At 39.3% G+C, this 12424-nt stretch overlaps 1 protein-coding gene across 3 annotated transcripts in view; it reads left to right on the top strand.

Moving 5' to 3' along the window:
- The window catches only part of LOC110986664 (low-density lipoprotein receptor-related protein 2-like), a 161176-nt gene extending 151379 nt beyond the window's left edge, over window positions 1–9797 (top strand). For 2 of the 3 annotated variants that reach the window (XM_022248721.2, XM_022248720.2), the window contains 9 exons: window positions 418–597; window positions 1821–2044; window positions 2194–2382; window positions 2963–3109; window positions 3811–3895; window positions 5163–5227; window positions 6034–6130; window positions 6530–6638; window positions 7257–9797. In XM_022248721.2, the coding sequence (XP_022104413.2) occupies window positions 418–597; window positions 1821–2044; window positions 2194–2382; window positions 2963–3109; window positions 3811–3895; window positions 5163–5227; window positions 6034–6130; window positions 6530–6638; window positions 7257–7505 (1345 nt within the window). In that variant the 3' untranslated portion in view covers window positions 7506–9797. The remainder of the gene's footprint in view (window positions 1–417; window positions 598–1820; window positions 2045–2193; window positions 2383–2962; window positions 3110–3810; window positions 3896–5162; window positions 5228–6033; window positions 6131–6529; window positions 6639–7256) is intronic. The other variant, XM_087135162.1, reaches the window with a different exon arrangement.
- Window positions 9798–12424: the final 2627 nt, after the last annotated feature.

Below are 12424 nucleotides of genomic sequence, written 5' to 3'. Positions count from 1 at the left end.
CAACTCAAACTGCCTTTATTTTTAGTATATTTTTCTCATATCCATGTCGGTGCTCAATTCTTGGAAACTAGATGTTGGGGAAAATGGGGTGCCCTGGTATCCTGTTGTCATAGGAAAAAAGTGATGGAAAAGTCATGGAAATCAAGATCGTGCAAGGGCTATTTTTAAAGGGTCGCTTTTGATGTGATAACAAAATGGAAAAATTTTCAGGTTGTCTGTAGCAATGGCTATGGCAGTCTTCCAGTTCATAATACCAAACAACTTGTTTCTCTAAAATGGTGTTGAATGTCACGGAAATTGTCATATAAATTTTATTGCTGAAAAAGTCCTGGAATTTGTTTTTCAGGTTTCTGTGGGAAGCCTAAGAAAAACTCTTAAATTTCTCAAAACTCTTAAACTTCTTGAATACCCCCACAGGAATGTGTATTGGACAGATCTTGGCATCAAGACAGTCCCTACCGGACGAAGAAGACGACAGGCTTCTTCCTCCACAAGTCCGCGCGTGGCCGTGGCTAAACTGGACGGCCGCTATTCCAAGGACCTGATCACCACTGCCATCAACAAACCCACCGCCATTGCTGTCAATCCCGTTCGTGGGTGAGTCTTGCGCTATGCAACTCACATCAAGACATCTCTAACTGGATGTCTATTTCTCAGGGTTCAGCAATACGATGAATTGGTGCAGAGAGAAGTGCAATTATGTGCGATTTGTTTTTCCTGACACATTGGATTGTATCTGTGTGATGTAGCATTGTGCTCCCATTGTGCCTTTGAAAAAGAATGCATACATTATGTATACCTACAACTCAGTTCAGTTTTAGGAGTCTGTCCACTTTTTTCCTTAGCGGCCAGTTGCACAAACTCTGTGCATGAACAGACCCTAGCAATAACCAAAAACATCTAACAGTCTTTGACACTTAGCGGTTGTTGCTTTGAAGCCTCTTCCCAAAGTGGGAATCACAAGGGGCATAAATCCCAAGAAGGGGCATTGGGAGGATGTATCTCCAAATTTTGGACTGGGGGTTGAGACATACTATCGTTCTCAATTTTGGTGAGAGCGAATTTAAGGTTATTTTATGAACTTTGCAAGAACAAATATTTTTCAATCAAAATGCAAAACAAAACAAGAAATACTAAAGCTTAAAATACACCATAGCAGTGTAGTGAAAAGTATACTAGTTCACATCAAAGGTATTGCCATGTTCAAATTTACTTGGCTTTGGCCTGACTTTTTGTATGGGTGAAGGGTTTTGGCTTCAACCACTTACAATAGAGTTACATGTAATTTCAAGCCGCAGACAAGTAATTTGGACAAAGTGTATATCCATGCCATGAAGGGTCCCCACACTGTAATGTACTGTAATGTGTAATGTATACAGAATGGATTATTGCCCATTAATACCAGTTTTGTTCAGGCCCTTTAGAAAGGCAATACAAAGGCAATAGCCCTTTGCGTCTGATATGACAGCATCAAGCAGTATAGACTAATCTGATTAGACACCCTAATTGCAGTGGCGCCGCGCTCGCACGCACATTCTTCAGCTAGACGCATGCGTGCATTTGGCAAATCACTACACCCTGTTGGTGAAAGAGGCATTTTATGCGCGCCTACCACCTGTCCATGAGCATTGTGCCACCGCAGTAATGGCTTCTAATTCTGGTGGTCGAATTACACTATACTCCTCGGTTTGATTCTAATAATGCATGGTGCTTTGATCAGATACTTAAATAAGAATGAAGATTACAGAGTTTAATCAATTCACATTCTAGCTCTTTGAAACCTCTTCCATCATCCTCTTTTAATTCAAACTTGGCAACAGCGTTCTGTATTGGACTGACACTGGCACCGAGCCCAAAATTGAGATAGCCTGGATGAATGGCGGGTCGCGGAGTGTGCTGGTCTCTGACGGTGTCTCCAATCCAACAGGTCTGACCATCGACTTTGCCAACTACGGCACCGTCTACTTCTGCGACAACAAGGAGAACAGGATTGAGTCCATGAACTGGAATGGAGAGCAGCGCAAACTCCTCAAGCGAGGAGACTGTACGTGCCCAAATTAAGCAAAGGTTTTGGAGTTGATGTCTGTTTTTCCCAGTGCACCTTACAGAAGTCAGTATTTTGTTTTTCTCACATCACGATATGCCATAACAGTCCCATGGTTTGACACCGCCTGCTTGTGTTTTGTTCCTCAGATCTGGAGCATCCATTCCAACTGGAGGTCTTCAGTTCTTTTCTGCACATCACCACCGAGCCCATTGATTTCTCTGGCAAAATTCTGACCCTGGACAAGCTTGGCCGCGGCATTCCCACCACCCTCATCAGGGACATCAACTTGCCCAGCGGGTTGGTGGTGCGCCAAGAGCAGCGCTACCCCAACCACTGTGAGTGGGCTCCTATAAAAACTGAAATAAACCTTGTTCAGAGTCAGCTTTGTCATCAAGTCCTTGTTTCAGTAGTTCTGCATTGTTTCAGTAGTTCTCAAACAAGCCTCCACAGTATTTTTACCTCGGGTAGCCTTTTCTTAAGGCAACTGCTGTGACCTTTGAACTATACAGTACACATTGTGCCTAAGACAAGGCTATTGTTTGATGTAGTGCACAACTGCCCATACCATTGTCTTCAGGATGTACACGTTTCTTTATTTTTAAATTAGAAAATGAAACTGATATTTTCCAACAAGATGTTGCAAATACATGACAGGGATAGCTGAATCTGTAATAGTGGCATAGATATTACATAGATTGTCTTCCTTAGAGATGACAAACTGCTAATCCAAGTGACTGATCCAGAGAAATTTGCATTTGTAGAAATTTCCACCACTGAAATATTCAGGTGTGAAGCCTTGGAAAAGGAGGCAGTGAAGGCAGTCGTGGTGGCATGCGATGAATTAGATCCGCTAATCTTTTTGTCTGGTGCAAAACATTTACTTTGTCGTTTTGGTACTTTTTTTCCCATTTGCAGATGTCAATCGCTGTGACAAGAACCCCTGCAGTCACCTTTGTCTCCTGACACCACAGATAGCTGGAAACCGTGTCACCGATGGCTACGTGTGTGACTGTCCAAATGGCGATGTGTTTAAGTCTGGCAGTACCTCCACCTGTAGTGGAGGTGAGTGCTAACGTCAACAAATTTTCTGAGCTGTCAGAGAAAGTGCATGTGTCAGACTTTGAATGAATGCTGACCTCACAAAGTCTTCCATACTCCATGCTTTGGGTTTATTCGCAAGGTGGTTATTACTTGCATTGTGCTTCCTAAATCCAGTTTATTTATTGCACACACAATACTGCTGTAGTCACATTCACAGCCATAGCATCACTTTAAGAGCCCTTTCAAACTAAAGTTTACGAATCCGTCTTAAATTTGGAACTACCCTGTGAAGCTGTAGGGCACCTAGAAATCACTGTATTGAAATATCGATTTATGGTGAGATATCACACAGAATATTGCATCATGGTAAAAATGGAATTAGGATGTTTGAACTGTTGACTAAGGAGTATCCAATAAATTTCTTCAATATAATGTATGCCAGTCACTATTTTTTTAGGATCAAATTTAGTGCAGTGTGTTGTAAATTCTCTTCCATAATTTGCAAGCAGAATTTTATAAAACTGGAATTCTTCAAAAGTTGTACACTTTAATATGGAAGGGAAGTTTTGAATGTACATCTGTGTCCTTGGAAAAATTGTGAAACAGACAAGTGTTTGCAGCAGGTTCACAGTTTGCATGAAAAACATTATGAATAAGCCATCTTCTCTTCAAGTCTGTCACTGTAATCATCAATAATCCGTCCCTCTTCTACTGTATTCCAGCTAAAGAAGAGCCCACGCCCCTGCCTGGACTGCCCAACTGTCAGTGTAAGAATGGTGGATCGTGCATCTCCCCGGGCAAATGCGAGTAAGTTGGTTTGATTCCATGTTGACATCCCAATCAGTCACTCTTCAATGTGGGGAATAGGGCAAACACAATACGTTTTCATCTCGGATTGGCATGGTTAGATTTGCAAGCCTGGTTCAGCAGAAGTGAAGGGAGAGAGCAGATACTCCCACAATGTTCTAATGTTGTTCTTTTATCAGAGAATGATATCCAATATTTTTCTTGCATTATTCAATCAAACTGTCACAAGTACCCCTTTTTTTTTAAACTGACTGAACAAAAAGTGCTCTTATACAAGACGCGCATCTCATTTTCATGCAAGACCCCGCTGAAGTTTGCTGGGAGTTTGAGATCACAATAGATTATTAAACAAAGCTAAGTATACATCCCACAATAGAAGAGGGGATACTACTGCTTCTTGGCCTGTATTGTCAAACAAAATAGTCCTGTATTCACCTGTGTGCAAAGAAAATCCATGGCCCCGTGTAATGAACAGTGAATAAAGATCACTAATTAAATAAACACGAAAAACTAAACAGCACTGGGAATCCAAGGGGAATTCTGACACAAACCTTTCCCATTGTTTTCTCTGTTGTACAAATTTCAAATTCTGTGAACCGATGAAAATCAAGTCACGTGTTGATAATTGATAACTTACACCATCCTTTCAAAAAGACTAAACCAATACATTTGTCCAGCTCCTAAACTGTTCCTGGGATAAGTATTCCCAATCGAAAAACTTCTGTCAGGAACACATGCTTTTCTTTAAATTAGAAAAAGAAACCAAGAAGTAGAATTTTTAATTCAAATAAATCTGGAGTCATTTGAACATTTTTGCACACCCCTTACCAAAGCTTTGTATTTGGCAACAATCTTAGTCTTGTCATGGGCTGATACTTGCAGCAGTGACAACCCATGCACAGAGGCCACCTTCCAGTTCAACACACGGTCCACTGCCACATACTTTGTATTAAGAGACTCGGCAAGAACCCTGTATATCATCAGGAACTAGGGGAAAGCATGATGTGCCACGTTACCCTGCAGATGTATATTGACGGATCATGTTTGCAAGTCAGCCAGTGTAAACTGAGGCAGACAAGTGCAATGTCACACCCAGATCAACTTACTGTTAGTAACAGTCAGTCAGCAAGTAGCTTGGCTCTGTCAATTCTGTGGAAATCAGTCATTTTCGATATTATCCAGTATGTCTGAAGTGCCCTGATGTAATGTAGAAACCTATGGTTTAAATAGTGAATCTGAACTGTGTTTTTTGTTTGGTCCATTCAAGGTGTCCATCAGGCTTTGAAGGGGATACATGCGAGAAACGTACTCCACTTGCACATGGTGGCCCAAGTAAGAAATCTTCCTCCCTTTACATTGATCCAGATTTGTCCTTGAACACAGTTGTGAATCTTCAGATTTGAGTTTCATTTTTCATTCACAGAGAATCAGGGTCAGTACATGTACAATGTGATTTTGTTAAAGATGAATCAAATGTTGGAGAAAATCTTGTGCGGGAAAGAGACAGCATGCTGTCACATACATGTGGCAATAATGGTCTTATGTGGGAACTAATTGTGTGCGTAAGGCTGAGAATCCATGGAGCCATCCATCCACAACCCAACTTATGCAGAATTTATGGTCTCCAAGTGTGCGCTAGTCTCCCAGTGTGTGCTTGTCACTCAGAACAACAATTCCCACCAACTTGTCTCTTTTTTGCCTATATTAGGGGTGCTTCAAGTCAGGATATAGGTGCTTCAAGTTTAACAAAAAATGTAAAAAAAATGCTACATGATTTAACAACTACCCCCTAATTTGGGAGTGGAAATCCATATTTATCCTTAATTTTTTTATTGCTACAGTGATTCTTACCTTGGAACTTTGCTGTGTTTGTGGAAGTCAGCAGAGTGTTTATGGTGGAGGGACGGTCAAAATGCTGGTTCCTGGGACCTTGGCCCAATTTTGCCACACAGACAACAATCTCCAAGAACAAAGCAGATAATTTTTGTCCTGTCACTCGATCACTGAGAACTATATCTATTTCTGCATAACTGCAAGTCATTCTCTGAAGTCCATTTGAAGCGGTCCTGTCTGATAATGAAATAAAATCACAATTATATAATAATAACGTAGCAAAATTTTTTGAATTATTCACAAAGGTGGGGGAGCAACAGCTGCCATTGTGGTGGTGGTCCTAATCATTGTGGTTGTCGGAGCTGTCTTTGGCTTCTTCTTAATCCGTCGCTACAGAAATAGGTGAGACACCTATTTCAATTTTGTTTGTGCATATAAAGGAAACGCATAGAAAATTGTTTGTTTGAGGTTTTGTACAAAATAATAGTCTTCCTGGAATTTATGATCTTCTCTCCCTGAGCTCCTGCATGCAATCTGTGGCTACTGCCTTTAAGCTTATGCCATTTCTCAACTTAGAGCTGAGTTGCAAGGGCTACATTCTCAGCTCAATATTTATCAGCAAGAGGGCGTGATTCTGAAAATAACTTTTGGAATGAAGGAACATGAAGCACCACCAAATGCATACCTCATTTTCAGAGGAATTTGTTCATACCAGAAAACAAGAGGTTGTAAACGTATACGTTATCAGGTTTCCCCTATTAATGGCATGCTGCTTTTGGTTCAATACATTGACTTGTTTAGAACTTCTAAGTCTGGAGCAGATGGTGCCGTCAGCTATCGTGGTGGCGCTAACATTGAAATGCCTGCTCATCCACCCACAACCGATGGGACTGGGGTGGTCGAGGTAGGGGTGAGTAGCAGTCATCACCCCTCTGAATACCAACAGAATGAGTCCTTGTCAAGTCATCATATACTCTGCCAGAACAGTGAGATTTCAATTCAAAGCTGTATCAATACTGGTACAGCCTATATAGTGACAACTTGACAGCTCAACAGTCTGCTTTATCACTCCTAGAATAAACTCCTTCAAAATGAAAAGCTCTGCCCAAAATGAAGCAGTTTCTGTGCGTAAAAGAATGATTAATACTGGTTAGTTTCATGTTGCAGTTCATGCTCCCTTTTCATTTGTAGTACAGTTTTTAAATGTACTTTGAAGCTGATAATGTACATTTTGCTCCCACACTCAAGAAGGGAAGTTTCTGCATGATTCATTAAACAAAAAGGAGAGAACGGGCCAAAAAGAGATAAGATTCCAAAATTCCTGTAACCCTTGTCAGAGCTAGTTATGCTTGTATTAATACAGTTATTTTTACCCAGCTTTTTTTTGGGGGGGGTGCTGGACTTCCTGGGGTTTTGTTTGTTTTAATTTTGTTCACTTGAAATACAGCTGGCTTAGGTGGTACGTGGCATTTTTTAGAATGATTTTAGAAATGAACAACTTTTTTGCCTTAACTCCATTTTATTCTAGAAGCGTGAGGATGGCAACTTTGAGAACCCTGTCTATAACATGCAGTCACCTGAGCTGCAGGCAGTGGGCAACTATGACAATGTGACTCCCACGGCCCAGGCGGAAGCCCTGCCCACCAAGGTGGACCTAGGGGCTGATCTGACCCAGGCCGGCCCCCTCCCAGAGAAAACTGGCCTCCCAACCCCTGCTTACTCCCCCACTGAAGCTGAGGGAGACACAAATGTTTTAGTGACTAAGGACAAGATGTAAGGAGAATTGAGTGGTGTTCGGAGGATGGATCGGATCATAAAGAAAAGTCCCATTTTGATACCTCGGACCTACTTTTATGTTGCTTTCATTTTTTAAGGGAACTGTGTGGCTTGCACTTGTGTGAGGTTTTGCTTTGCATATTCATAAACGTTTTTTTAAATCACATGCTTGATATCCTCTGAAGCTCAAGCTTTTGGCATATGCAGCTTATGTAAACACGCAGAACATCTCAAAGTACATCGTATGCAAGTGAATTAATGAGTTATGGTGTATGTTTTGGGCGATTGTTGAAATGGTGTGGATGAAATACAACATAATTAGTCCATTCATGGTGTGTCTTTGGGAGAGTGTCCTGAACTGATAATGCGTACACATTTTATAATGGTTTGGAGGGTGATTGGGATGCATTAGAGCAGTTTGTGATGCTGCTTCAGTAATGAGACTGAAAATGGAAACAAGTTTCAAAATAAATAGGAACACTGTGCATAAAGATTTTTCTCCTCAATATGCCACTGTGTAATGGGAAGGGTTTTTTGTATTAATGTTATTAATTGCACTTTGCAGAGCTTGTTTTTTAAAACAACTTTTGCCACATGCCCAAAACTAAGTACAATTTAGGTTTTGATGAAGTGTCATCTACAATGTATTCGGCTACCTTTTTTCTATTCATTTTAGCGAAAAAATCCACTGTGTGAAAATAAAGGCTTCCAATGAACCACTTTTTTTTGCACAAGAGTTTTAAAGGCTATTTAGCTGTGAAGATTTTTAGGATGAACAAGAAACAACCTGCTTTTTATATGCAATGTTTGTAAAGCAAATCTTTCAATTTGTAAATAGATTCACTGGAATGGAGATCATATTCGCCAAATCAACAAAAATGCATTTTTCTGTACTTTGATATGAAGCCCGTGAGGTCCCCCCTTTTAATTCAAATTGTACACATGAAGGTCTTTCTTGACCATACGCATATTCAACTGTATTCCCGTGTGAAATTAATGGTTTAATCAGGGTTTTTTTATAAGGTGATATTGAACGATACAAAGATACTCTGTCACTGTCAAGATGAACTGAAACACCCATCCCATCTACCGCTGATCTGAACTCTGGCTATGCACATTAATAGTGGAGATCATACATTGACCAGGGTCACAGTTTAGTACATTAAATATGGACGAAAGAAAAAAAATCAAATATAAAGTGCTAATTACGCTTCAGGGCAGTTCTCGTAACTGTTGGGAAATAATCAAACCGACTACCAGTTACCACCAGTGGGATTCGAGGTATGGTTTACGTACCCAGAAACGGAAAGAAATAAGAAATTGAAATATAGCTGTGTACTCGAATAGTTTCTTAGCTCTTAATCCTAGAATTGGTATTCAGATAAAAATTCTCACTATACTGCTGTTTGGTTTCACTATTTGAACACCAAATATTCATGTATAAAATAGGTTTTTAACCATAAAATTGTAAAGGTATATGTAGACTTCTCGTAACTTTTCCATGGTAGCTTTTTTCAGAAAAAAATCCTTTGACATTCCTTATTTGCAAAACAATTTATATCTGAAACATATCTGTACATAGAATTTCATACAATAGCCAAAACATTTTGTAATGTCTCTTTTTTACTATGATATGAGAGAGTGTAAGCAACAGGAGTTTATTTTGCTTTTATACATGTACATGAAATATTTTGTATTCTTAAGTGCATGTTTTTTATAGATAGTAGGTTAGTGTTTGTTGCCATAAAGGGTTTTGCGTATTTTCCGGTTATCAAGATGTAGGCGATTTCAACATTCAAATATTTGACATGTAACTAGAAGACAGATTATCCATCAGATTAATGCTGAAGTTTTGCCTGGTTGGATTTACCAAAAGGCGAGCAAATATGTAGCAAGATAAAAACACTTGTCTTATAGTTGTTTCCCAAATGAAACGTACGCAGAACTTTGAATGTATCACTGTTGAAACCACATACTAATGAAAAAATACAGGACTTCTCTTTCGCTTTAATTCTGACATACCGATATTTGAACATAGCGTATCCAACGTTCATGCATATTCAAAAAATATCTCGAAGTCGTCGTCTGAATGTATTTTGGTTCTATTAATAGTTCGTGTTGTGGTCAGTCTAGTTATCGATGCGTTTATATTTTTTATTGTTGCTTGCAGATTTTTATGTTAACACGTTTAAAGCATAGCAAAATAAGGATATTCCTTTAATGTTGCAGTATGGTTTGTAAGGACTCGAAATATATTCTGAAGAATAAAGTACTGCGGGATAAGTGGTGTTAATATCTTGTTAGAGAAAAATAGGTGTTATGCAGTTATGTGGTTACGGTTATTTTACACGCCGATAACCGCCTGAAAATATCACAGTTATCATTGTCACTCGGTATATTTTTCCCACGCCCTCGACGGTTTATAGATCCAGTGTTGTTAAAATTAAGCGTGGTCCCGAAAACAAAATCTACTGTCAATTTTTGTCACGTTCCCTGTAAGAAGAAATTGAAATTTCTATCGTCTATGATGTTGACCCTGGAAAGGTTGTTCTAAAAAGAATTTTTGCTCTACCTATGGGATCGTGCATTCCACCCCAACGATAAGGAAAATTTTATTAGGTGTGGAAAAATAATGGCATATTGTCTTAATTTCGGATGGGCAAATTTTTAGTTTATTCTGAAGTTTATCTTCGGTTTCTCTCTCTTTTTTTAAAAATATATACAATACGAAGCTTCATATATTTGAAGTCCCATGTAAGAGTAAGACGTGGCGATAGCTAGGTGCTTAAGATGTTGAACTTATAGTTTTGCAGTCCCGGGTTCGAATCCGGGCAGTATTTTTTGTCGGTGTTGCAATCAAGGTTTTTAGATAAATAGTACAAACGAGGAGGTGCAAGAGAAGCAACTGGATAGCCAGCCTCCCGGTGGAAGAGTGTCCCGTACGGAACTCGTAGAAAGTGAGTTCGAACCTGGGCGAAGTTACTCCCAAAGCAAGAAAGCAAGAAAGCAAGAAAGCAAGAAAGCAAGAAAGCAAGAAAGCAAGAAAGCAAGAAAGCAAGAAAGCAAGAAAGCAAGAAAGCAAGAAAGCAAGAAAGCAAGAAAGCAAGAAAGCAAGAAAGCAAGAAAGCAAGAAAGCAAGAAAGCAAGAAAGCAAGAAAGCAAGAAAGCAAGAAAGCAAGAAAGCAAGAAAGCAAGAAAGCAAGAAAGCAAGAAAGCAAGAAAGCAAGAAAGCAAGAAAGCAAGAAAGCAAGAAAGCAAGAAAGCAAGAAAGCAAGAAAGCAAGAAAGCAAGAAAGCAAGAAAGCAAGAAAGCAAGAAAGCAAGAAAGCAAGAAAGCAAGAAAGCAAGAAAGCAAGAAAGCAAGAAAGCAAGAAAGCAAGAAAGCAAGAAAGCAAGAAAGCAAGAAAGCAAGAAAGCAAGAAAGCAAGAAAGCAAGAAAGCAAGAAAGCAAGAAAGCAAGAAAGCAAGAAAGCAAGAAAGCAAGAAAGCAAGAAAGCAAGAAAGCAAGAAAGCAAGAAAGCAAGAAAGCAAGAAAGCAAGAAAGCAAGAAAGCAAGAAAGCAAGAAAGCAAGAAAGCAAGAAAGCAAGAAAGCAAGAAAGCAAGAAAGCAAGAAAGCAAGAAAGCAAGAAAGCAAGAAAGCAAGAAAGCAAGAAAGCAAGAAAGCAAGAAAGCAAGAAAGCAAGAAAGCAAGAAAGCAAGAAAGCAAGAAAGCAAGAAAGCAAGAAAGCAAGAAAGCAAGAAAGCAAGAAAGCAAGAAAGCAAGAAAGCAAGAAAGCAAGAAAGCAAGAAAGCAAGAAAGCAAGAAAGCAAGAAAGCAAGAAAGCAAGAAAGCAAGAAAGCAAGAAAGCAAGAAAGCAAGAAAGCAAGAAAGCAAGAAAGCAAGAAAGCAAGAAAGCAAGAAAGCAAGAAAGCAAGAAAGCAAGAAAGCAAGAAAGCAAGAAAGCAAGAAAGCAAGAAAGCAAGAAAGCAAGAAAGCAAGAAAGCAAGAAAGCAAGAAAGCAAGAAAGCAAGAAAGCAAGAAAGCAAGAAAGCAAGAAAGCAAGAAAGCAAGAAAGCAAGAAAGCAAGAAAGCAAGAAAGCAAGAAAGCAAGAAAGCAAGAAAGCAAGAAAGCAAGAAAGCAAAGCAAGAAAGCAAGAAAGCAAGAAAGCAAGAAAGCAAGAAAGCAAGAAAGCAAAGCAAGAAAGCAAGAAAGCAAGAAAGCAAGAAAGCAAGAAAGCAAGAAAGCAAGAAAGCAAGAAAGCAAGAAAGCAAGAAAGCAAGAAAGCAAGAAAGCAAGAAAGCAAGAAAGCAAGAAAGCAAGAAAGCAAGAAAGCAAGAAAGCAAGAAAGCAAGAAAGCAAGAAAGCAAGAAAGCAAGAAAGCAAGAAAGCAAGAAGCAAGAAAGCAAGAAACCAAGAAAGCAAGAAAGCAAGAAAGCAAGAAAGCAAGAAAACAAGAAAGCAAGAAAGCAAGAAAGCAAGAAAGCAAGAAAGCAAGAAAGCAAGAAAGCAAGAAAGGAAGAAAGCAAGAAAACAAGAAAGCAAGAAAGCAAGAAAGCAAGAAAGCAAGAAAGCAAGAAAGCAAGAAAGCAAGAAAGCAAGAAAGCAAGAAAGCAAGAAAGCAAGAAAGCAAGAAAGCAAGAAAGCAAGAAAGCAAGAAAGCAAGAAAGCAAGAAAGCAAGAAAGCAAGAAAGCAAGAAAGCAAGAAAGCAAGAAAGCAAGAAAGCAAGAAAGCAAGAAAGCAAGAAAGGAAGAAAACAAGAAAGCAAGAAAGCAAGAAAGCAAGAAAGCAAGAAAGCAAGAAAGCAAGAAAGCAAGAAAGCAAGAAAGCAAGAAAGCAAGAAAGCAAGAAAGCAAGAAAGCAAGAAAGCAAGAAAGCAAGAAAGCAAGAAAGCAAGAAAGCAAGAAAGCAAGAAAGCAAGAAAGCAAGAAAGCAAGAAAG

Source organism: Acanthaster planci, linkage group LG03 (assembly GCF_054643075.1).
Source record: "Acanthaster planci isolate LZ-2023a linkage group LG03, COTS_SCS, whole genome shotgun sequence".
NCBI lineage: Eukaryota > Metazoa > Echinodermata > Asteroidea > Valvatida > Acanthasteridae > Acanthaster > Acanthaster planci.
The sequence above is the reverse complement of the archived record's forward strand: the minus strand, read 5'-3'. Positions and strand labels throughout refer to the sequence as shown.